The sequence below is a fragment of the Alexandromys fortis genome, unplaced genomic scaffold (assembly GCF_014885135.2).
Source record: "Alexandromys fortis isolate MF-2015 unplaced genomic scaffold, M_Fortis_MF-2015_v1.1 scaffold_99, whole genome shotgun sequence".
NCBI lineage: Eukaryota > Metazoa > Chordata > Mammalia > Rodentia > Cricetidae > Alexandromys > Alexandromys fortis.
In genome coordinates this window covers 2130083-2155386 of record NW_026067982.1, presented here as the reverse complement: position 1 = coordinate 2155386, position 25304 = coordinate 2130083, and the positions used below count along the sequence as shown (strand labels likewise).

At 40.6% G+C, this 25304-nt stretch overlaps 1 protein-coding gene across 12 annotated transcripts in view; it reads left to right on the top strand.

Annotated features, from left to right (window-relative positions):
• The window catches only part of Rad51b (RAD51 paralog B), a 599994-nt gene that overhangs the window by 99518 nt on the left and 475172 nt on the right, over positions 1 to 25304 (top strand). For all 12 annotated transcript variants that reach the window (XR_007594675.1, XM_050158446.1, XM_050158438.1 and 9 more), the window contains 2 exons: positions 2764 to 2883; positions 4582 to 4765. Coding sequence is in view for 11 of the 12 variants with exons in the window: in XM_050158446.1 (XP_050014403.1) it covers positions 2764 to 2883; positions 4582 to 4765 (304 nt within the window). In the remaining variant the exon portion in view is untranslated. The remainder of the gene's footprint in view (positions 1 to 2763; positions 2884 to 4581; positions 4766 to 25304) is intronic.

Sequence of the window (25304 nt, the reverse complement as noted above, 5' to 3'; positions counted from 1 at the left end):
TTAAGGTAATGAATGGACTTTTGAAAAGGAAATCTGCTGGTGCCAGTTCTGCTTCCAGACTTCTCGTTTTTCTTAATAAACTCCAAACAGATGACCACAGATCTGAGGCTCTGAGGGGACCTTGATCTCTGGCTAGCTAGCTCTCTGGCTTTCCCCAGTTAATCTTCCCCTTGCCCCCTGTGTTCCAGCTATATTATCCTTTCGCTCCTGCCACTGACGCGAGGGAGGGCTCTTCTCTGCTGCAGATCTCTGTTCTTCCAGACAGCGCATTGTTCTCTTACTCATCTGGACAGCTCTGCGAGGAATACCACTTGCACTTGCTCCCCCCGCCCTCCATCCCCTCATCCTGCTTCAGTTTTCTTTAGATCACTGGAGCTGGCCTCTGATATGTTTATTTGCTTTTCTCTCCTTCCGGAGTGTCTTAGTTAGATGAAACCCATGGCCAAAGAGCCAGCTGGGGAGGAAAGGGTTTATGCTTCTACAGCACTGGTCATCATCAAAGGAAGTCGGGACAGGAACTCAAACCTGGAGACAGAAGCTGATGCAAAGGCCGTGGAGGGCGCTGCTTACTGTCTTGTCATGGCTTGCTCAGCCTGCTTTCTTATGGAGCCCAAGACCACCAGTCCAGGGATGGCACCACCCACAATAGGCTGGGCCCTCCCCATCGATCACTAATTAAGAAAATGCTCCACAGGCTGGCCTACAGCCCAGTCATATGGAGGCATTTTCTCAGTCGAGGTTTCCTCCTCTCAGATGGCTACAGTTTGTGTCAAGTTGACATAAATCAAGCCAGCCCAGGGAGAATGTAACTTTCTTCCTCCCTCCTGTCCTCATTTCCTTTTGTGGGATGTTGTAATGCCATGTGTTCGGTACTTAGAGCAGTGCCTGGAACACGGTGTAGGTCCTCAGTAAATCCCGAATGAGCGGATTTTATTTTCTTGTATTATTTATTTATTTATTTATTTATTTATTTTTTGATAGAGGGTTTCTCTGTGTAGACCTGGCCGTCCTGGAACTCATTCTGTAGATCAGGCTGGCCTCGAACTCACAGAGATCCACCTACCTGCCTCTGTCTCCAAAGCGCTGAGATAAAAGGTGTGCACCACAATGCCTGGATGAATGAATGAATTTTAAGTGAATCTTTTCAAAGGAATGCTTTTTATTAAGAGATATCCAGTAGGTGGCACTCTTTTCAAACTGGATGTGATTATGTCGGAGGACAGGATAGGTTTTTCTGTTGCTTGTCCTGAAAAACAAGGTCTTGTGAAGAAGATTGTCACAGGAGACTACTAGGGTTAAGACCAGGCATGTAGAAAACTCCATTTATATTGAGCTTTTATTCATACTTTTAAAAATGCTTCCTAAGATAAAAATAATTTGGATAAACCTATAGAAAATTATTTAGTATAGTTATTCAGCACATCAAATGTGAATAGCACTAGCTTCTATCCATACACTGAGTGCTGAACTTACTGCATAGTTGCATCATCATCATCATCATCATCATCATCATCATCATCATCATCATCATAGTTTCTGACAAACCTTCACAGCCTGCCCATCTTCCATGGCCAACGGCACAGCATTTCTTCTCTGTCTTCCTCCATTCCTGCCCTCCTTCCCTTAGTCCCTATGCCTCTGTCAAACACTGCTCACTTGAATACCTCTTTAAATAATATTTTTCTCTTGAAGCATTTTGAATCTTGTCTTATTGAACCAAATTATGTATTTTTCTTTTCATTTTGCTGAAAATAAACTTAAAATGTTGTTGACTGTCTCTATTTTTCTCTTCTTTTTTTTCTGTTTTAGGCCCCTCCACCCTTGCTTCTGATTATAGCATATTTAAGGAACTTGTTTTGTTTATCTACTTAACGTTCTCAGTCTCTTCTCAGAAACCCTTTAACCATTTGGACACTGATCTTTTGTACTTCTGTGTCTCTAACTTGAACATAGAATATGGGATGGCTTAGTGTTTGCAGTTCCTGTTCCAGGTCCCCTGGATGACCAAGTATGGCTGACAGATATAACTGGAATACAGCTATACTCAAAGAGTTTTAGTTTTGACTTTTAAACCTATACATTTGTAATTTCTAGTAATGCCCTTTATGCCTCATTCTGCTAAATGATGATGTCATTTTTGTTTTATTTATCACTTTTTACTTGACCTGCCCCACATTATTAGATTTAGGCCTGGCGTCGGAATTGAATATTTAGAAAATAACTTTTTGTTTACTGAGAAGTAATTGGAGAGCATTCATTTGTTTACATAATAATCTTCTGTTTACCAAGGAACTATTAGATAGCACTAAATTTTAATTGAGAAAGCATATTTTTTTCTGGAATGAGACATGCCAACTTAAGTATAACTTACCATTAGGATAATATACTATAGTTATTGAAATAGACTTTGTTCATCCGAGCAACCGAAAGCCTTTTCTAATTTCAGATATGTTAATGTAGCTGTTAGACAAAAGTGTTACTTATAAACATATTATTTCCAGAAAATGAAAATTTGGGGACATTGTTGCTTGTTGGAAGTTGGGTGAGACCTGGAAGCCTTGCTAGCTTCTGTTCTGACAGCTGCCCTTCGGTAACAGGCAGAGAGGACACATGGCTTCAGGACACGTGTGTTTCCAGACTTTGGCCTGCACCTGACGTGCGGCAGGTCTTCGGAATTTCCCGTGGAGAATGTGTTGGAGACTCAGCAGTGAGGCTTTCGGTACTCAGTGTTTTCTCCTGCACTCTTCTCCCTTTTCTCCGTAGACTGCTCGAGATCGCAGAAGCCCGTTTTCCACTCTACTTTAACACCGAAGAAAAATTGCTCCAGATGAGCAGTAAAGTTCATCTCCACCGGGAACTCACCTGTGAGGGAGTTCTACAAAGGTAGGCGGTTTCAGATTTTGTTATTTTAGTAATGCTTTGAAGGTGTTTATCTTCTTTGTTTTTAGCTTTTGAGTAAAATAATTCTTATATAATAGAATTAAGGAAATAATTATTACTCTTTATTTGTGGTAGTTTTTAAAATGTTTCTTTAACATAGAAAAACATTTAAATGGATATTTTACAATCTAAGTGATTCATTAATTATGTGTTTTGTTAGCAAAGTGCCTCAAAATGTAGCAGCAAATATGTATTTTCTGGCTGCTGGGCATCTGGGAGTGGCGCAGCCAGTTTTTCTGCTCTGCTCTTGTCCAGGAGTGCAGTCGTCTCTCGGCTCAGCGGGCCTGGCATCTCTTTCCAGCCTCACTCCTGTGCCGTTGGAAGGCCTGCTTTCTTACGTGTGGATGTTGTAGTCTTTGTGCCTACTGTCTGGAACAAGAGTACCACTGTGTTGTCAAAAGCTTTTGTCACCCAGACCAACTCCTGTACCAGGTGGGAGGGCACATACACACAGGGAAATGTATTCATACAAAGACATGACATACCAGGAAATGGGAACAAGAGGGGGCCGTTTTGGAGACTGACTACCACAAGTAGTTTTACTTTAAGATTACAGCTTTTCTAGCATCGTAGGACAACATGAAAACACTGTGCCTGTTTCCAGAAGAATGCAAGACAATAGCAGTGCTGGACTGAACTAAGTTATGTGTGCTGCGTTTTATAGTCACCAGTGTGACTTAGGGAAGTGTGTGTGTGTGTGTGTGTGTGTGTTACTAGGATGGAGCCTAGGGCCCAGTGTGTATCAGGCAGGTGCGCTACCAAAGAGCTGCATCTCAATCCTTTTTAAATTTTTTACTTTGAGACAGGGCCATGCTATGCTTCCCAGTCAGGGTTTGTACTCCCACTGTAGCCCAGTTCAGCCTTGAGCTTGCAAACGTCTTTCTTCAGCTTCCTGAGTAGTGAGGACTACCGACCTGTGTCACCAGACCTGGCGTACTGATTTAAAGCTGATAAACCTTTGACACACTGTTGTTGTTGTTTTAGACTTATTTATTTTATATTTTATGTGTATGAGCGTTTGCCCACAATGTTTGTATGTACACCACTTGTAATGCCCGATGCCCTTGGAGGTCAGAAGAGGGCGTGGGACGCCTTGGAACTAGAGTTTCAGATGGGTGGGAACCATCTTGTGGGTGCTGGCAGCCAAACCCTGTCCTTTGCAAGAGCAAGTATTCTTAGCCATTGAGCCATCTCTCCAGTCCCTTGACTCTGTTTTTAAAAATTAAGTCTTCGCAGTTGCTTACAGATATTCTATGTTAAACCTGTCTTTTGTTTTTCTTTTTCTGAGTTCTAAATCCAAAAGCATGATTTTCCCTTCCCCCACTTTCTATCTCTTTACTGGGTACCAACCAAAATCCCAGTCATGTTTGTTCTAGGACTCTGGACTTCCCCCCTGTTTTCTCTGACTGTCCCTGCTCCTCACAGATGTTTGCAGACCCTAACTCAAAGTCATGATGTTCTCTCTTCTCCCCTAGTTCCCTTCTCCTGGAAGCTGCCAGGATTTACAGCTTGCCCGTCCTGTGGTTAGCTTTCCTCTCCAACCCTAATACAATGTTCTTCCATCTTCCTTCTAAAAAGAAAGACAAAAAAAAAAAAAGTGTCTTAAATTTGTTCACTATTTTACAAATTCTACTTTCTTAGGCTTGAATCTTTGGAGGAAGAGATTATTTCCAAAGGAGTTAAGCTTGTGATAGTTGACTCCGTTGCGTCCGTGGTCAGAAAGGAGTTCGATCCGCAGCTTCAAGGCAACATCAAGGAAAGGAACAAGTTCTTGGCCAAAGAAGCATCCTTACTGAAGTACCTGGCTGAGACATTTTCACTCCCAGTAAGTGTCCCCTTTTCCTTCTTTTTTCATAAAGTCATGGTCTCACAGTAGGGAGTAATGAACTTAGAGAAGACTAGCAAGCAGGCGGCCTTTTAAAGTTTGATTACTACAGCAGGTAACTCTGGTTTTGTAAATTACTCTGTCTGCTGAGATTCTTTCCCCTTTTTCTAACGCGATGCTGGGGGACATTTAAGTGTTTGATGGTTCCATCGCCACTCTCCTTACTCCTTCTCACTCTTCACTCATTCTGAGTGTTTTGTATCACGTCTGTCATGCTGAGATTACTATGAAGCAGTACAACTCACCGAGTTGCCTGGGTCTTTGAACTTTCTTTGCAGAGGCAGGGTATCTTGTAGATTTTGTAAATTAAATCTTTTAGGCTTTTGTGCATACGTTACTGTGTTTAGCGCTGTTTCGGTTTGCTTCCAGTGGGCAGAGGTCAACCACTAATGGAAATGCCCATGAGAAAACCTTAAGAGAGCTGTTGGAATGGCTTTCTGTCGTGGGCATTGTGATCAGGACATCTGAGGTGCGCGGTTGATGACACAGAAATACGTATTAAGGTCCGCCCCATTCTGCTGCCCGTGGGAGGGCTGAGCTTGTTCCACAGCCTCAGGAAGAGTGCTGTTTCCAGACAGTCTTACTGTCCAGCCCTGGCTGTCCTCCCGCCAGACCTTCCTGCCTTGTCTCAGTGCTAGAGTTGCAGGTGTGGCTTCCACACCCTGCCGGGCTTTTCCGTTTCGTGTCCCTCACCCAGACAAGGCAACTCTTTAACCTGAGATAAAATTTGTTTGAGACTTTATAATTTTCATTTGTCTTGGGGGAATTAAAAGCTTGGGTCTTTGTATCAGAAATCATTCAAACAAATTATGTGAGCCACCATGCAGCCTTTCATTTGTACAGCCTAGCAGGAAGGCGGGGAGAAGATGTCATGTATGTGCCTTCTACATGTTCTAATGGCTCTAAAACTTACAGTTTGGATTAAAGTCAGCTACTGCAAAGTTTAGCTTGAGAAGTGTTTCCTTTTAGAGTTTTGTAGTTGCTTAAAATGGTATATTTGAATTTCTGTTGTTTTATTTATTCAAGTAGAATAGAAAAATTTAAAGACTATTTCAAAGCGATACTTAATTGACTGGAAAGCTGAGATTTGCTGCATACTTACCTTATTGATTTAATGTTGCTCGACCTAAGCCTGTGTAAAATGTAAAAAATTCACTTTTTAAAACCTGTTTTTTTAATAGCAATTTTAGCCTGATGCTTTGCAGTTTGCTAAGATAATTTATGTTTCTGAGTAAGAAAAAGGACTTTTTGTTTTGAGTCGAGTTCTCTGAAACATCACGTGCTCGGTGTCTGCACCCTGGAAGAACGTGAGCATGGCTGCAGTCTGATGTGTGAGTTATTTCCGCCGGTCCCTAGTCTAGATCCTTCTCCCTAGGCCAGTCATCCAGGTCTCATGCTACTCCAGACAACCAGTGCAGTATGGATCTAGGAGGTGCATATGCCTTTAACCCTAGGAAGCAGAGGAAGTGGAGCTTTTGTGAGTTCAAGGCAAGCCTTGTCTACATAGTGAATTTCAGGCCAGACAAGGCTATACAGTAAGACTTTTGCCGTAAAAAAACCAAAAAACAGGAATCTAACAGTTTTTTGTATGGCTTCAAGGCACTGACCTCCCTCCCCCCCTTTTTTTTTTCCTTTAAGGAATTTTTGTTAGAGCAAGAATTTTATAATTCAAATTGTGTTTCTGTGCTTAGTTACCGGTTCTGTTACTTAACACAGAATGGACAGCCCAAGCGATTCCACATTAAAGAATTATAAGTGCAAAGAAAGGGATGCTTTAAATTTTTGTACTTTACTGAAAATTCTTTTTTATGGTCTACAAAACATTAATTTGTTTTTATAGCTTTCCATTTTTTAAAAACAAATAATCTAGAACTAGCATTGTTTGCTAGACCTGGCATTTGCTTAGTGCATACAGTTCAAAGTTTCCCTTCCTTTTAAAATTCATTTAATATTTTGCAATTTTTCATAGTATTAAAAATTTCAATGTTTAGATATTTTTCTTCTATGAAGCGTTGTGGGTTTTTTGTTGTTGTTGTTGTTGTTGTTGTTGTTGTTGTTGTTGTTTTTTTTGTGTGTGTGTGTGGTCCCTGATCAAATTTAGCCGTTCGGAACCCCAGTGGCATTGTCCCCTGCTTTCTGGGCAGCCTCTATTACTTCGTGTGCTGGTAGTATGGCTGTGGTGTCATAAGCCTTCGAGGGAGACACTCTGGAGACTCAAATGTGGGGGAATTCTGCAACCTGCTTTTCCTGTACAAGGTCAAGAACCTTCAGCTGCTTCCCTGTTGGCAACTGCACCCTTTGAGAACTATAGCGAGTGTTGGGTGAACGGCTGTTTGCTCTTACTCAGGCCATGCACCCTCCTCTTGCAGAGATTCTCTTGAACCCCCATTGCTGACTCCAGTGTTATCACTGCAGGAATATGATGAAGTATGAGTAATACTTCATACCAAATGATATTTGTGAAATAAATCATCGGGTGTGCTACCTTTGTAAACAGCATAATGCTGTACAAATAATTATGCTGGCCTAATGTTACAGATGATAACTTGGTAGGTTTATCTGTTTATAGTATGCATACACTAACCTGTGTTACAGCTTCCTTTGATTTTAACGTCCATGCAGTGAATGTGATGACTCAGTTTTTTGAGCTACTAGTGAACCTTTGGTTTGGGAAGGGTGACATCATTTGGTCCTCACGTGGACATGAATGTGTTTATATTTTAATTCTGTTATGGCTCTTGTCTCCATTAGCCATTGACCATCAAAGAGGTTCTAAATGACACCACTTTACTGGAAACACACATTATTATGTTATGGAGGATTTGAGTTATAAAGTTAAACATTCTCAGGAGAGAATTTTATATACTCGAATACATTAAGACTGTAGTTTGCGAAGCTCGGTTGTAGAAGCCTGGTGGAATTTTTCCTCTCTGAAGCTTTGGGGAATGGAGAGGCATGCTGCTATGGGGGAGCTTTTGTCTTTAAAACATGTTTATGATGGTGGTGGATTCTGAAACTGTTTATAGATACTCAGTGGAAATAATAAGAGAAAAGAATTCAGATGTTGACTTCTAAAGTCGGTGGTGACTGTGGTTGTACTGCCTGGTCACTGCTGCTTCTGTTTACCATATAGAAGCAGTAATGTCACATTGTGAACTGTGGAGGTGAAGATAATAGTACGTACTTGTGAAAAGTAATTGTCGGCTCACAGTGGCCCCCCCTTTCTGTTTTACAGATGATACTAAAAGTAGAAGTAGCTTTTTTTTTTCCACCTGTAGTTGTTAAAATTCGGATTATTCTAAGACACGGCCCTAGGCATTTCTCCTGGTTGCCCTCTGTGCTCCTGATTATGTGCTTTGGGAATATGCATAGCTCGAATTTATTGGTTATTAAGGGTTCTTTTGAAATAGTAATCTCCATTTTTGTGCTTAAAACTTTAGATACATGAACGAAAATACTTGTACTTCTCGTTTGCTGTTTAAAGGCATCCAGATTTAGGATCCTCATCAAGAAGAAACTGTTTGGTTTTAAGTGAAAAAATACAATAAGATAAATATTTTATTATTTGAAAAGGGCATACATTTTTTTCTCTCAAATTAATCTGACTCAACTTTATATGGTCTAGAATGTATTTTTTTTTAACCTACAGCTGTCTCATCATGCCAGGTGGTTTAATCTTGAAGACCATATCTTATCATTGACACTAATAAATACTAAAAAATTAAATTAGTGGACAGTTTATTAAAAGAGTAAAGATTTTGTCAATTACAAAATTCTCATTGGGTTTTTGACTTGCGACATAGATATATGTGTCCACTTTTGTCATTTAGCCTTTTTTACGGATCTTCAAAGCTTACATTTTTAGGAGAGTTTTATGAAATTGCTCTGTGAGATAGAAATCACAGATCCTCAATGTATTAAAACACTGGAGTTGGTGCTCATACTGTGTATCTTTATTGTGTGGCTTTTCTGGAAATCAGACGTTCTGGGTTTAGTCTGACCATTCATAGGAGTCACTGAGAACCAGCAGTTCTCAGTGGTGACCTCGAGGTGAGTAGGGTTCTGTGGGGCCTCTGTTTGCTCACGCAGGAGACCATCCTTCATCTATCCACTTGCTGCCCACGGCCCTTAAACTCGCTGTGTAGTAAGCATCAGCTAGTGGATAGCAGGGCAGCATTGGTGTGCTTGAAGGTGCACAGCCGGCAGCGGTGGGACAAATCAGGTAGCCCAGGAATATACTCCCAGTGAGGAAACGGTTAACTCAGCTGGCTCAAGTTGCTCCAGTCCTGCTCATTTCTAGAAAAAAAAAAATCTCCCTTTTTTTGGCCTGGCTCTTGGCTGGGTCCTGGGAGAAGAGCCCTGGGAATATTCCACCTAGTAAGTATTTTTGTATGTGTGAGGGTTGAGGCCACAGGTACCAGGCTGATCACAGTTTGTGCAAACAATGCGGTCTGTGGTAAGCATTGATTTTGCTCTGGGGACCGGAGTCTAATTAGCTGAGGTCATTTAAGTGGGTGCTGCATACCTCCCGACTGACCCCAATAAAAATGCTGGACACTAAGGATTGAGCCAACTTCGCACATGTTGCCCTGCGTCATTGCTGAGACAGTTAAGCACATCCTTGTGTCTCCACTGGGAGAGGACAATGCAGCCTCTACCTGGATTTCCTGCACTTGTCATGCTTTCCTTTGCCACGCGTCTGTCTCTCAACAGTCATCCCTGAGGGAAGGGCGAGCAGAGGATGGGGGGAGAGAGGGAGCCTTAGCTGTAAACATCTTTTCTGAGCTTATAGTTTAAAAAACATAGTTTTTAAAGCTGTTTTTTTATTATTGTATATTGACAGTTTATAATTTTATGTATTGATCGGATCCAAAGTGATCTTATGATAGTCTTAATGGTAACTGCAAGATTTAGCTCACAGTGTTCCAACAAGCATAATTCACTGCTTTTGATGATGTCCTGTGATGGGCTAAGTGAGTAAGACGGTGGGAGGAGCTGGGAGAAGAGAACTTTGTGTTCTCTTTGCAACTTTATGGTAAATCTAAAATTATTGCAACATGGGCAGTTTTTAAAAAGGCGGTAAAGCGGGTGACTTTGCCTTAGCTGGCCTGCAGACTCATAAAAACACGATACTGGCTGTGTCTGGAGAAGGGGATGTGCCTTTGAGGTACTGGCTCTCCTCCCTTTGGCCATCTGGTTCTACAGATATCATCTAATACTTCATTATTTTTAACACTCTTTTTTATCTTTCAGCAAATCCTCTTGGCTCCATCTCATAATACATTTGGTGTCCAGTTACTTCCACCACCTCAGTCCTACCCCCCGGGTCCTGGTAGAGCGCAGCATTGACTTTTTTAGTTTGACTTTGCTTTGGGCTTCCAGCTCACAAATAATGGCATGGAGACTTATTATTAATTATGAAAGCTTGGTCTTTTCCTTAGACCTTTCCCCAACTAGCTCTTGTAACTGAAATTGACCTGTTTCGGTTAATCTACGCTCTGTCATGTGGCTTAGTTACTTCTCTGTACCATTATGTCCGACTTCTTCAGAGTCTAGCTGGTGTCTCTCCACCTTCTCTTCTTCCCACAGTTTTCTCTCTCCCTGGAAGTCCTGCCTATTCTCTCCTGCCTATCTCTTGGCCATTCAGCTTTTCATTCAACCAATCAGAAGGTGCCTTAGGCAGTGACACATCTTTACAGTACACAAAAAGATTATCCCACAACAGCTTTGGATTTAGGTGTTAGATTGAGTTATAGCCCACTCTCGCTAATGTTAAGACTTTGAGTAAGCGTGAGTCTTGACTCTGACTTTTAGCTTTCCTGTTTGAAAAAATGGGCATAATATATGACTTGTAGGTATGTGGGAATTAAATGAGATGTTTGTAATGTTATTAATGCAGTACTAATTGGTACATTCTGTGAAAGACAGCCCAATAATTATTCCTTTTAGCTATAACCTTATTCCAGATGCTTTGTACACTTTCCCTCCTCATATTTGTGCAGTGTTAAAGTAAGGACAAGTTATGCTGCACTTCCCCATTGCCCCCTTCCTCTGTTTTGCTGATCGATACTAAGACTGCCTGAAGCCTCTTAGACCCCGTAACTCCTGCTTCTTTGGATCTCAGTCTTTCTTCCTCTTCCCCTTTTTAATTCCACTTTTAGTAATTGTGTCCAAAGCTTTATGCTAGGCACAGTGAGGTCCTGAAGACAAAGAAAACCTAGTCTTTGGCCCCGAGGCATCTATCAATCATCACCTGCAGAGACAAATAGCTCTCTGTGGCATAATGGAGAACAGGACGAGTAGCTTGGCTACTGCTCTTTTTCTATTTCTTTTTTTTAATATTTTGTATTTATTCATTAATTATGTATACAGTGCTTTACCTGCGTGAACATCTGCAGGCCAGAAGAGGGCACCAGATATTATTACAGATGGTTGTGAGACACTATGTGGTTGCTGGGAATTGAACTCAGGACCTCTGGAAAAACAGCCAGTACTCAACCGCTGAGCCATCTCTCCAGCCCCCTCTTTTTCTATTTCTAACTGATGCACCTTCACTTCTGTCACGGGGGCTACAGGTTACCCAGAGAAAATGATGGGAAAGTGTAGACCGGCAGTTCCTGTTAGACCCTTTCTCGTGTCTGACTGGACCCATACAGTCTCTCCCTTGTTCAGAGAGTGCTCTTGTAGAAGGCAGGCTCTTGTTAAACCGATGAACACACGTGTGGTTGTTAATTTGCTGAGAAGAGGTTGGAAATGAAAGTCAGTTGCAGCCCTAGCGTTGCCCTGCGCTTATTACCCAGCCCCCCACTTGCTGTATGTTTTCCAGTTGAAGATCTCAAGCTTGTGGCTGAGTGGCAACCTTTAGTTTTCCAGTGAGCGCAGCGATCCAGTGAAATGAGGTGACTTGCCCAAGACTGCTTTGGATAACTGAGTAATGTCACTTGACACTTGTAGCATGGGTTTTCATCCGGCATCTAGTTGGTTTGCTTCTGAGTTTTACTGCATAGATAATGATATGATACAGATCAGTGCAACGTAACTTTCTCCACGTTTATCTCTGACCACATCCCCTGCTCAGAAGCATTGTGTGGTAGCATTTCTAACTAAGTCCTAGACTAAAAGCACGATAAGGACAGAGAATTTACACGTCTCCTCAGGTATATCCTTCATAGCTAGGTCAGAGTCTTTGTTGATACATTGCATTCCTGATAAGGGAACATCCTTCCTCCTGGCTCCAGCATGTTCTCCCTGCCTTGCATTTTTCTATAAATGCAGACTGCTGGTCTACCTCTGCTCTCTAACTGGTTCCACTTTCCATTGTGGTACAACCATTGTGAGTTTCTATTTGGAGCCTAAATGATTTTTTGCCTTGCAGCATCATTTAACTTTTTGTATGTTTGTGTCTGAGCCCCTGAAAACAGGACTGTGCACTCCTCACCGTAGCTCCCGTTCTTGAAAAGTGACTCATATTAAGTAGTATCCAGTACATATTTGTAGGATATTTTATACTTTTAATTATACAATTTTTGAAATGCATATTTAATTAAATGCTTATTTAATTCCTATGCTATTTGAAAGGACAGCACTCTAGCATGGCTTCTAAGGTGTGCAAAATCACCTGGAAACTAGGGCTTGGTGTCTCCATGCTATTTTTTTTTTTTTTTTTTACATCCAATGCCTGTTGGCTGATGATTGGAAAGCTCAGTTCCTCTAATACCCTGAGCTGCTCAAAGTCCTGTGAAATGCCACTAGCTACAATTTTATATAAAAGCTGTATGGCAAGAATTGAGTACCAGTGCTCTGTAGAGTGCTACCGTAATGCCTCACTCCTAAACCATGGACAACAAAGCAAAGTCAAACGGGACTATATCAAACTTAAAGGCTTCTGCCCAGCAAATGAAATGGTCATCAACGACCTGAAAAACAAACTGTGCGGTGGGGAAGTCATGAATCTGACAAAGAACTAATATCCACAATATATTAAAAAAAAATCCTACAACTCAGTAACAAAGCCTGGACAACAACAAAATCAAACTAATTAAAGACTGGCCTAAGGACTTAAAGAACGCACATAGCCCAGTATGGTGGCACAGGTCTGTAATTTCAGCACTTAGGAGGCTAAAAGCAGGAAAACTGTGACTTCAAGGCCTGTCTCAGCCGCATCAGGATCTCAACGTGCTACCTGCATTGCGGTGTTCGTTGTAGCATCGTTCCCCAAAGCCAAGCCATAGAAGCAGTCTAAATGTTCATTCATACGTGAGCAGATAAGGAAAATTTGTTATATACACACGGTGGAATAGTTCTTAAAAAGAAATCCTACAATTAGTGATAACATGGGTGAGTGTGAGGATGCTATGCTAGATTGAGTAAGTCAAGCCTAGGACACATACTACGTGATCCCATTTACATTTGGAATCTAAAATAGTCAAACTCCTAGAAACAGAAAGGTGATTGCCAGGGCTGGAGGGACTGAAAGATGGGGAAGTATTGGTCAAAAGTGCAAACTTCCAGATATTAGAAATGAGTCAGTTTTGGATATGTGTACACAACACACAGTCTGAGTTAACAACATTGTCTTATATACTTGAAAATTGCTTAAGGGTCAATTTTATATTTTTTTCTTAATCACAAATAGTGGGGGAAATTTATAACTAAAAATGTATTGAGTGTAATAATTATGGAAATAGTTTCATGATAATACATAATTGTCGTAGTTTTAAAGTTTTTCTCCCTGGGTTGGAGAGGTGGCTCAGTGATTTAAAGTACTGGCTGATCTTCCAGAGGACCCGGGTTCAATTCCCAACACCCACATGGTAACTTGCAACTGTCTGTAACTCTAGTTCCAGGGTATCTGGCACCCTCATACAGACATACATGCAGGCAAAGCACCAGTGCATAAAAAAATAAAAATAAAAAGTTTTTTCCAGTACAACTTAGACATTTTAAAATAGAGCATATTAAAAGTTACATATTTCTCATTTGAACAATTTATATACTCCCACTTTGCCTTCTGTTATTGACATTTTTGTAGGTGTGCGTGAGTGTACAGTGTATGTACTTATGTGTATAATGGTGTACACAGCTGTGTACGTGCACAGAGATTGGAGGAGGATGAAGGATATATTGTTTTATCACTTTCTACCTTACTCCCTTGAGACAGTCTCTAACTAACCTTGGAGCTAGGTTGCCTGACCAGCAAGCCCTAGCAATTCTCTTGTTCTCTCTTACTATGAAGAGGAGTTACTGGCAAGTGTGTGACCACACTGCTTTTATGTGGGTTCTAGGAATGTGAACTTAGGGCATCATGTTGCACAACAACAGCTCTTACATGCCAAGCTATCTTCCATCCTTAACTCATCTGTCTGTCTGTCTGTCTGCCTGTCTGTCTGTCTATCTATCTATCTATCTATCTATCTATCTATCTATCCATCTATCTATCTATCATCTATCTATCTATCGATGCTGGGAGTTGAACCCAAGATATTGTACGTACTAAGCTAGTATCTCACCAGTAAGCTTCATCCCTATCTCCTGCTCTTTGCTTCTCTTTGATAGTGAAAGAGATAATCTTATCAGTTTCACATTTTCTTGTTTTCATTTTGATTCTCTTAATGTTTCTTCACTATTGGGGAATGTTATATTGGGTTTTAGTATTCTTAACACAGAAATGACAAATGTTTATACTAACTTAAATCTTTTATAAATGTGTAGCCTTAAAATAATTTCTGAGTAATTTGACTTTGCACCTCCTTTAGAGAACACCTGAGATCTAGAGGCCTCCCTAGCATCCTGTTCTGAGGTTTCATGAGAACCCAGTACACTCTGTGAGTACTCAGAGGATGTTTTACTGCCGTGGTTTGACAGATGTAGCCAGTAAAATGGCCTACTTAGGAATTTAACTTGAAGTTCCTAGGGACTTAAAACATAAAATATTTTTTATAGTCATCATGATGCAAAGGCCTTCCTGCACATATAGAGTGTATGTGTGAGGAAGGGATAGTTATGACATGCCCTGGATAAGTGACATCCAGAGCATAGGGATAAAAGTGTGTGTGTGTGTGTGTGTGTGTGTGTGTGTGTGTGTGTGTGGTGTCAGAGTTTTCAGGCTTGTACCTCAGGAACCACCCACCTTGTTTTTTAGACAGGCACTTTCAGTGGCCTGGGGCTGTTGATTCAGTTGGGCTGGATATGGACTCAGTTTCTCTACACTCAGTAGAAAAGTCTATTGTTTTAAAGAAATTATTGTAGCATGATTTTTTATGATCTAGTTTAAAGCCACCAAAGTTAGGTCATTTCTTAGACCATATTATAATTATTTGCCTTTGTTACTGTGTATGATCTTTAGCTTAGTCTACTGGAATGTCTGGTAACATGGGATGGACTGCTTAGTGGTTTTAGAAGTAACAGATCTTTGTCCAACAGTACAACTCTCCTCCACATTCCTCTTCCAGTCTTTGGGAAACACATTTCATAGCGACAGCATGATACAGCAGAAGAGACCCAGAATTTTAGGTTAAAAGATAAGTGTTTTAGCAAGTGTAGCAAATATGTTACAATTGGCTGCAGGACTCTGCTCTATTTATGGTCAGTTTTCTTTTCTGATACTTGGTGTCCTATTATATAGGAAGGGATTAAGTTCCTCTATCAGGATGCCTAATATTATTAGTAACTATAGATGAATAATAACTTAATATGTTTCTGTATTACTAAATTTATTTTTAATAAATTTATTTTAAATTTATCTTTACAGTTTATAAATTACTTCATATATAATTTTGCCAGAAGATGTTTATATATAGTTGTTTTAAAAGAGTAAGAATATTATGTGTATGTGAGTGTTCCTTTGTTGATTTGTGCACATCATGTGTGTGCAGGTACCTATGAAGGCCACAAGAGAGCATTAGGTCCTTGGAACTGAGGTCACAGGGATTGTGAGCTGCTCCATGTGATTTTTGGGAACTGAACTCGGTCCCTTGCAAGAGCAACAAGTGCTTTTAACTGCTGTACCATCTCTCCAGCCTCCTCTTCTTTCTCTTTCTCTCTCTCTCTCCCTCCCTCCCTTCCTCCTTCCCTTTCTCCCTCCTCCCCTACCTTCCTTTTTTATTTGAGCCCTGGCTGGCCTAGAACTCACCATGTAGGTTAAATTGTCTTCATGTTTGTGGTAGTCTTCCTGTCCCTGCCTCCTGAGTTCTAGGATTGTAGTCATGAACCACCATGCTTGGAGCAACTTCTTTTCTTTAAAAAGATACTCTGCCTTGTTTTTTTTTTTTTTTTTTTTTTGTAATAGACTAGTATGGCTTATTTTTAAGCTTTAGTTATTTGATTGATGGATTATAATTTCCCAAACTTAGAGAATATACTCAATGCATTTTATTTAGAATTTTGAAGTATTATGTGATTGTTTTTAATATTTTTTTAAAAACCAATTTCTAACAGTTATGAATGATCAAAAATAGTTGGTTCTAGTGTCATTTTTGAGGACTGTAATGAGGTTCTCTTTTTACTATGAGTAAGGTTGCCATCCAGTAGTGTGGCTATTTAAAAATAAATATTTAGCATTTATGTTTATAGAGTTCTCTGCAATTGTTAATTAGCCCGAACCAGTGTTTATCTCTGTAAAAGTCTGGCAAGTGCTTGTGTAAGCCAGCTTTGGGCAGGATTTCCAGTCAGCATTTGGAGAACTTTTAACTCTGGAGTTAGTTGATACTTGTCTGTATACTATGAATTCTTCAAAGTATATTTGATTTTTTAAAACCATACCAACATTGTTTTAGAGAAATTCTGAAATATTACCATTCCAGATGATAAAATCTTTTGTTGTAATCCACTTTTTGTTGCTATAACTGAATGCCACAGATTTAGTAATTTATAATGAATAAAGATTGTTTCAGCTTGTGGGTCCGGAGGCTGGGAATTCCAAAAAGCACGGCTCCAGCAACTGTTGAGGGCCTTCCTGATCTACCACAGTGTGCTGTGTGTGCTATGATCTACCCAGTGTCCAACATGTGACCCTCTGGAGACACATTCAAGCCCTAGGAGCTGTTCTGAGTGTTGTTTTAGAAACTCACACCTCCTAGGACCTAAAAGTTCTTAGAAAAATGTAGCCCAAATATTTCCCTTCGTAACTTGGCATCTTTAGAGTACACACTGCTAAAAGAAGACGTGTTTTGTATTGAGTAACCTGCTTGACGGTTGATAATCACTGTTGGCAGGCTATAGAATCACATAGGAGACAGATCACTGTGCATGTCTGTGAAAGTTTCTAGAGTGAATATAGGGATGGTACCTGTCCATGGGCTGAAGTTCCAGACTGAATAAAAAGCAGAAAGTGAGCCAAGCACCAACATTCATCTTGTACCAATCGTTGTTGTTCTTTATTTCCTTTCTTTTTTTCCTTTTAATTTAATTTTTCAAGACAGGGTTTCTCTGTGTAGTCCTGGCTGTCTTGGAACTCACTCTGTAGATGAGGCTAGCCTCAAATCTGGAGATCCACCTGCCTCTGCCTCCCGAGTGCTGTGATTAAAAGTACACACCGCCATTGCCTGCCTGTTCTTTGTTTTCTTTATGATAGCTGTTGTGGAATATTACTTTAATTAGGCAAAGATGTGTTACGTTTGTTTATGCTGTGGAATATTATTTTAACTGTGTAAAGGTATGTTATATTTGTTTCTGCTGCCTTCGTTAACAATGTAAAGATGTGTTACATTTATGTTGTATTTGTTTAATTATGAAAAGATGTGTTGGTTCACCTTGCCTTCCTAAGCACCTGATTGGTCTAATAAGAATGGCCAATAGCTGGGCAGGAGAGGGATAGGCGGGGCTGGCAGGCAGAAAGAATAAATAGGAGAAATCTAGGCTCAAGAAAGGAGAGCGAGGAGGGGGAGGAAAGAACAAGGGAGAGAGGGTGAAAGGGACATGCTGGGGCCAGAAGCCAGAGAGCTGCCAGCCAGACACAAGAAACAGTGTCAGTAAGACATACAGAAATAAGGTAAAAGGCCCCAAGTCAAATGTAGCTAAAGAAAAACAAGTTAATTTAAGTTAAAAGAACTAGCCAGAAACCAGCCTAACCTAGACCGAGCATTCAAAACTAATATTAAGTCATGATTCAGGAGCTGGTTGGTGGCCTAAAAGAAAGCCTGCTGCAGATAGCCCTTCTGGTTGGGGTGAGATGGAATTTCACTGTAGTTTTGATTTGCATTTTCCTGATGTAGAACCTCTAATTTCCGAGGTTTTTTTTTTTTTAATTAACATTTTGTGGGTCTTAATCTCCTGTTAGATGAGTAGCTGGCCAAGGCTTTCCCACTTTGCGTACGCAGTTTCTTCACTCTTGTTCCTTTTCCTGTGCAGGAGCCTTTTGGATTCAGTGCAGTCTTGATTGTCAGTTCCCGCTGTCATTTTCAGAGCTCCTGGAGTCACGTCCAAAGCACATTGCCTTTATCTTGATGTAGTTTAACTTTAATTTTAGCTTTAACACAGCGGATAGTGGTAGATACAGGCACCAAAAGCTCCGTAGACTCCTCAGTGAGTTTTGAAGGCCATAGAAGTTGAAGCTAAAGAGTTTGAGTGCTGGTGCTCCAGAGGTTAGGTGAGGGAGTCCAAGACTGGGGAAACAAAAGTTTCCTACAAAAAACGCAGATATGTAGGAGGGGGCAGGCACTCCAACTAGAGTGCCGAGTGAAAGGGGGAGCAAGAGGCATATCCTCTGGAGGTTGAAGACTGCAGGTGATAACGTCCAGTGTCACTTGTGACGTGAGAAGTGGAGACAGTGAGAGGAGGAACCTCTGCCCTCTGGGGAGCAGCTTGGCACTGTACTGTGGGCTGTAACAATGGACCTCTCTGCAATGCCGTCTTCCTTTGTAATGGGTGAGGATGCTTTTGCAGTTTTATGGACACGAACTTATAAGGAGTGGAAGAGTCTGTAGGCAGAGCCTGATTAAAAGCTTTCATTCCTTGAAATGTTGTGCGTGCAGTAAAAATGGGGCCGACGGATACTCAATGATGCACACATTGCATTTAGAAAGTCATTTGCATAATCTGGTTTCTCTGTTGCCAGTTTGGCATGTATTGGTTTAAGGTTTTTTGCTTAGAAGTGCCTCTTTTGTTAAACTTCAGGTCAACCAATAAGTATGATGTTTAGAAAAATATTTTTCTTCTCAACCATTCCAGCCTTTAGCCCAGTTTTAAATTGTAGGCCGAGACAGCCACAACAAACATTGTGTTTTTATGAATATGAGTATAACTAACATTAAAAGACACTGTGGCAACACTTTCAGAAATGATAGTTGCTGCCTGTTTGACTAAAGTTTCGGGGTCTGCTTTAATTATAGATATTTAAAGATCATTGTGTTGCGGGGAGGCAGTGAATTGAACGTTAAAAACAATTTAGAAAGCTAATGTCCTTCTTAGCTCTCTCATCGCTTGCTTTCCAACTTCTATGGTCCAGGTTGATAATCTGTAAATTTTCATCTCATTAGGTTAATGTGCCATGTTTGTGCAGTGATTTGGACTAGTTATCAGTTAAATTCGGATTGAAAAGCTTAGACGTGGGTCTATCTGAAGAAAGTCTTGCGCACTGATATATATATATAGTATCATTCTTTGAAATAAAAATTCTGCCTTTTCTATGGCAGTGCTGAATCCTCAGGGATTGGGGATTCCAGTCTTCAGACTGCTTGTATTCCTTTGCATCATAATTATTAGGTCTTGAAGTCTGTTTGGTCAGCCAGCTAATTATGCCTGGGATGCTGGCCTTTATGTTGTGGGAGGAAAGAGAGAGCTTTTTACTGAGAAGCTACATTCCCCAGCCTCTGTGTGGTAGAGCAGTGTTCTTGAGCGTGTCTCATTCTTTTCTCCTATTTTCATCTCTTTGTCCTGCCTCCACTTCTTGAGTTTTGGGATTGCAGGGGTGGGTGCTCTGGCACTTGGCTGATGTGGTTCTGGAAACTGAACCCTGGACTTTGTGTAAGCTAGGCAAATATTCCCCTGTTTCATCCCCATTCCCACAGTTGTATATTTGGTATTCCTTTCAAAGGGTTCTCTGATGTAGTTTATCTAAAACTGCTTTTTGTTTCAATTAAACAGATGATGTTTGGCATTAACTTTTAGGACTTTTTCTTTATAAAATGTTCACCATACTATTATTAGAGGGAAATAATTTTAAAAACCATCTTTGTTTATTTTGTGGTGCTGGGAATTGAACTTATGGCCTTTTTAATGCTAGACAAGTGTTCTGTCTCTGAGCTACATTCCCCCCACCCCTTGCCTTTTGAGACAGGATGATGTTATGCAGTTTAGGTTGACCTTCTACCGACCGATCTTGAGTTCTTCTTTTCTGTGCTCCCTAAATGCTGGAATCGTATGCCTGTGCCATTGTGTCTGACAAAAAGTAGTCTTACTGAGCTGTTATTCCCATACCATGCCATCAATTTTAGGAGAGCATTTTGCCTTGTGGAAGGATAATAGATTTAAGATCTTATGCTTCACATATTACTGATCGTTTATTTGTACTTCTAAAACAGGCATTTATTCTTGCTTTGTTGTTAGATAACTATAATTTGTTGCTATTGCTGTCTTTATTGTGTTCTAATTTTAAATACGTTGAAATAAGCTTCCTAAGAGGCCAGGGCTACAGATGCAGCCTTCTTTTATATTGTGTATGGACAGAGAATTTTGAAATTAATCCAACAGTTGTACTGCACATGTCAGTGTTATTTGCTCTGCTGTGGATCAATCCCAGGGACTCACTTAAGTGAGTCAGGCAGGTGCCCATCGGGGCCCGAGGGGACATCGGATCCCTTGGCGATGGAATTACAGGCTGCCTGATGTGGGTCCTGGGATCTGAACTCTGGCCCTGATAGAGGAGTAAGTGCTCTTCACCACTGAGCCATCTCGTCAGCCCCTACATTTTTGGTAACCTGTGTATTTTCTTGTGGTTTAAGTTCTTGGGATTGAAATTGTGGTCCCTAGACTGTCAGCAGCATCCTCTGTGAGCGTGTTAGAATTCCAGGCCCTCCTTTCTTCTATCTAAATCAGGGTCTCTGGCTGATTCCATGTTCGTGAAAGCTTAGGAGGCATTGTTTAAGCCCCCTCAGCTTGGGGTTTTGTTTACTGGCAGCTGGGAACATCCTGTTCTAGTTCCATTTCTGTTGCTGTCATAAAACACTCTGACCGAAAGCAACACAAGGGAGTAGAGGGTTTACTTGGCTTGTATTCTAGGTTATAATCTATCGTTGGGGGAAAGCCAAGGCAGGGAACTCAAGCAGCCAGTCACATCATATCCACAGTCAAGAGCAGAGAGAATAAACATACCCTTGCTGCCTGCTGGCTTGCCTATGCCCAGCTAACTCTCTTAACTCGTACAGTTCAAGCCCAGCCTATGAAATGGTGTTGTCCACGTTCAGGCTGGGTCCCCTTACATCAGTCAACAGTCAAGACAATTCTACATAGACACGCCACTGGCCAACCCAACTTAGCCAGTTCTTCAGTTAAGGCTCTCGGATGATCTTAGGTTGTGGAAAGCTGACAGTTAAAAACTAACTGGGTAGAATGGCGCAATCCTCTAATTCCAGCATTTGGAGACAGAGGCATTTGTGAGTTCCAGGCTGACGTGGTCTACATAGCAAGTTCCAGGACAGCCAGGGCTACATAGAGAGACTCTATCTAAAAAAAAAAAAAAAAAAAAAAAGAAAAGAAAACAAAAAGCCCTAGCCATCCCACATTCTCTTCTAACATTCTAGACTTTCTTCCTCCGAGGAGGCACCGCCTTCCCGCCATACCATAGAGAGAAGCAGGGTAGGGCACTATTTCCTACTGTAATAGAAACATCACTTATTGAATCATTGTACAAACATACTTTCATCTTATTTTGAATGACATATAGCTTTAAAATTTTTAAGAATTTTTTTGGTTGAAATATAAAACTGTAGCCCTTACAACTGTGGTAAAAAGGACTTTAATGTTGTTTTTGGCAAGGCAGGGTCTATGGGCTTAGCTCCTCTGGTTTCAAGTCAGCTCGGAGAATCACATTTTCCCTCCCCAAGGATTGCTCCTTTCTGTAGTCGCCCAGCTCTGTTCCTGTTTCAGCTAGACAGGGTTCTGAACTGCACTTCTCTTCTGGAATCCTGAATCCCCAGGGACCAGCTCGTGGAAACTGCTGACGTGTGCATCTCTGTTGCAGAGTTTCATCCCCTGCTGTGTCGGTGTCTACAAGACTAACAGCAGGGACAAATTAAATCTACCTGCAATCTAGCAACTGGATTTCATTTTTCTTCTGCTATTTACATAGATGCCATATTTCAAAAAAGTGAAACATCTTTCGAACTTTTCTTACTTGTTTATCTGTCTACAAATCTTGAGAGTATTAGGTAGGATACGTAGAATTATTTAGTTCAGAGATTAGACTATTATTCTGTAATTAATAGGTGGTAAACCGTGTCTGTGTTATGGTTTGGAGTAAGAATTCACTAAGGTCTTAGCTCCGAAGGCAATACTTTTAAGAATGTGTGACCGTGTTGATTGATTTTTATTCTTGTATGTGCTAGTTTTCCTGTGTGTTAGGCTTTATGGTAGAGACTGTCAAAATGAAGCTCTTCTGTCCATTTTAGACATGGTAAAATTGAGGCTAGGGAGATGAAGTAACTCAGAATATCCTGGTCAGGGACTAGAACCTAAACACCCCAACTCATTCAGCTCCTCGGGGGTCTGCAGGGCAAGTGGGCCTTCTGAAGTCTGATTATCCTTAGAAACACCTTTGCTGTTGTTTGAGTTCTGTATTAATGCTTATTGTTATTGTTGTTGAAACACTGCTTTTATTTAGGGGGAAAACCCAATCTGGTTATTATTACTTTGATGTCTGGAGATTTTTTAAAAAATATATTCTTTTCTTTTTACATTTTTATTTATTTATTTTTATTTTTATGTGCACATTTGTCTGTGTGAGGATGTCAGATTCCCTGGAATAAAAGGACACTGGATCCCTTGGTGCTAGAGTTTCGTGTCTCTTGTCTCAGGCACCTGAGTGCTAGGACCACAGGCGTTGACCACAATGCCTGACTGATGGTGCTTGTCTTATAGATATTCTAACTTTGTCATTTCCCCAGATCACCTTGCAGTCTCCCTTTCTTCAGCCCATCTTACCCCTCCCCCATTTTGACTCTATCACACACCATTTCTCTCCTCTAATTCCATGGCGTTCTTCCTATTTTTATTAAATATCAAATATTGACATAATGACAGTTTACTTGAGCTGGAAATATAATCTTATTTCTAGTTTATGATATTAATTTCATTCTGTGATATTTTTATCCTGACTTGCCTTTGACCTCTGGCATGTAGGAGGGAAAGTTAGGATGCTGCCTACCAAGTTCATTGAGAGTAGGGACTTTGTTCAATAGCCATCTGATTAATTCTAACTGGCAGTTGAAATTAGAAGGATAGAAACAACAAAACTGGGCACAGGTGGACCAGATAGGCAACAAATTCGATAATTTCACAATCTTATTTATATTGAAAAGCTCGCCTAGGCACATCTATAAGATGGTTAGGATTTCCTAGGAGTAAGAATTTTATTTCTATTAGTTTACTTCTTTTGGGTCTCCTTGCAGTTTTTGACCCTATCTGAGGTGTGTCTTCTTGGATCTCTCATAGAGACTTCAGATTTATTATGAAGAAAACTGCACATCAAAGGCATTGAGGGATTCTTTTCTGCCAAGATCAGAAAGTCTCATCTCAAACCAAGAAACAATTACAAAATGAACAGAACTGGTTGAAACACCTATCTTGTTAGAAGCCACCAAAACAAACAAACCCTGTCATCTGAAAGAATGGCAAATTCACGTACAAATTAAGCATCTACTCAAGTTATAATATTAACTGGGAAACTTATACTATTTCAGGGAAATCAAGTAGTAAGGAATTTACAGAAAATTCCAGTTAATAAATTTGGAGGACCTGTAGAAGATTTTTAGACCATCAGTTTTCAAATGCTAAAAAAGTAGTGATTTTCACTGTGTGAAACAAGTGAATTTCATATTTAGAATTGGGTTCCATCTTCAAGACATCTCATTATGTATTGGTTGAGATCCCCAAATTAAAAAATAATGCTTAAATCTAAACACAGTTTAGTTTCAAATAAGTGCAATAAGTGAGTTTTTTTTTTTTTTTGGGTTTGGTTTAAAAAAAAAAAAAACTCTATTCTTAGAGCCACTTCTTGTTTCTTTTAGGAGACGGTAATGTTCAGGAGCCCAAATCTGTACTTGTACTCACTGATTCTAGATCCTGAGTGGAGACAGGAGGGGATATTGTATGTGTGTGTACATGTATTCTTTTGCACCTATATGTGTGTGTCTTTGCCGTTTCTACTCCCTGTGTAGTCCTGACTTCGTGCTGACACGTCTGGTTCTGATCTAGTATCACAGGGCTCGCTGGTCCTTGCCCCATGTCTGTAACTCCCTTCCCTGGGACCGAGAGACAGAACTTGCACTGCTCAAAGTATATTTACTTATTTTTCAGTTTTAGACTATACAGAAAATAGTTTCAGAATTGCTAACTTATTCCTCTGAAGATTCTACTGTTTAGATTTAGCAATTTATTTGGATTTGAAAAACAAACAACTTTGACCTGAGGGAATGTATTTCAAAGACTTTGCTTAAAAGCTGCGTGGGTTGCCTGTCCCCAGAGCGACCATCATACATTGGCTATGAAGTTCTGTTAGCATCTCATGTCAGGACTGGCCTCTCGCTTTCTGTATTTATGTTCATATAACATGAAAGTCAGAATTGTGTGACAGGCAGGGCACACTCAGGCACTCTTAGTTCCATGTGTTCCATTCACTGGCTATCATGTCCTGCCCGTCCATCCTCTTACGTTGTCTACCTGTGCACCCCTTTACATAAGTTTCTGGGTCATCTTTTCTATATTCTTGCTCAAGGCTGAATCCTTGCAGACTTTATTTTCTCTTATGTCTTATGAAGTCAGCACACTATAGATGCTCTTTTAGAAATTTTTATCGAGATATAGTTCATATATTGTAGCACCCACCTCTGCAAACACTACCCCTGTTGCATTCTAGAATGCTGCCTCACTCCAGACCCTCCTGGTACCACCTTTTCTGTGTTTTTCCCCTTTGTGGTTGTATGTGTGTATGTGGTGTTTGTGTGGTGTGTGTATGTATGATCTATGTGTGGTATCTCTATGATGCATATGTAGTCTATAGTCTGTGATGTTTGGGGAGTGTGTAGTATAGCGTGTGCTATGGTGTGTGTGAACACAGTGTGTATGTGGTATATGTGAGGGTGTATGTGGCGCATTGTGTCGTGTGTGCTATGGTGTGTGTGAACTTGGGTGTGTGGTATATGTGAGGGTGTATGTAGTGCATTGTGTAGTGTGTGTTATGGTGTATGGTGAACACAGTGTGTGTGGTATATGTAGGGGTGTATGTGGTGCATTGTGTCGTGTGTGCTATGGTGTGGGTGAACATGGT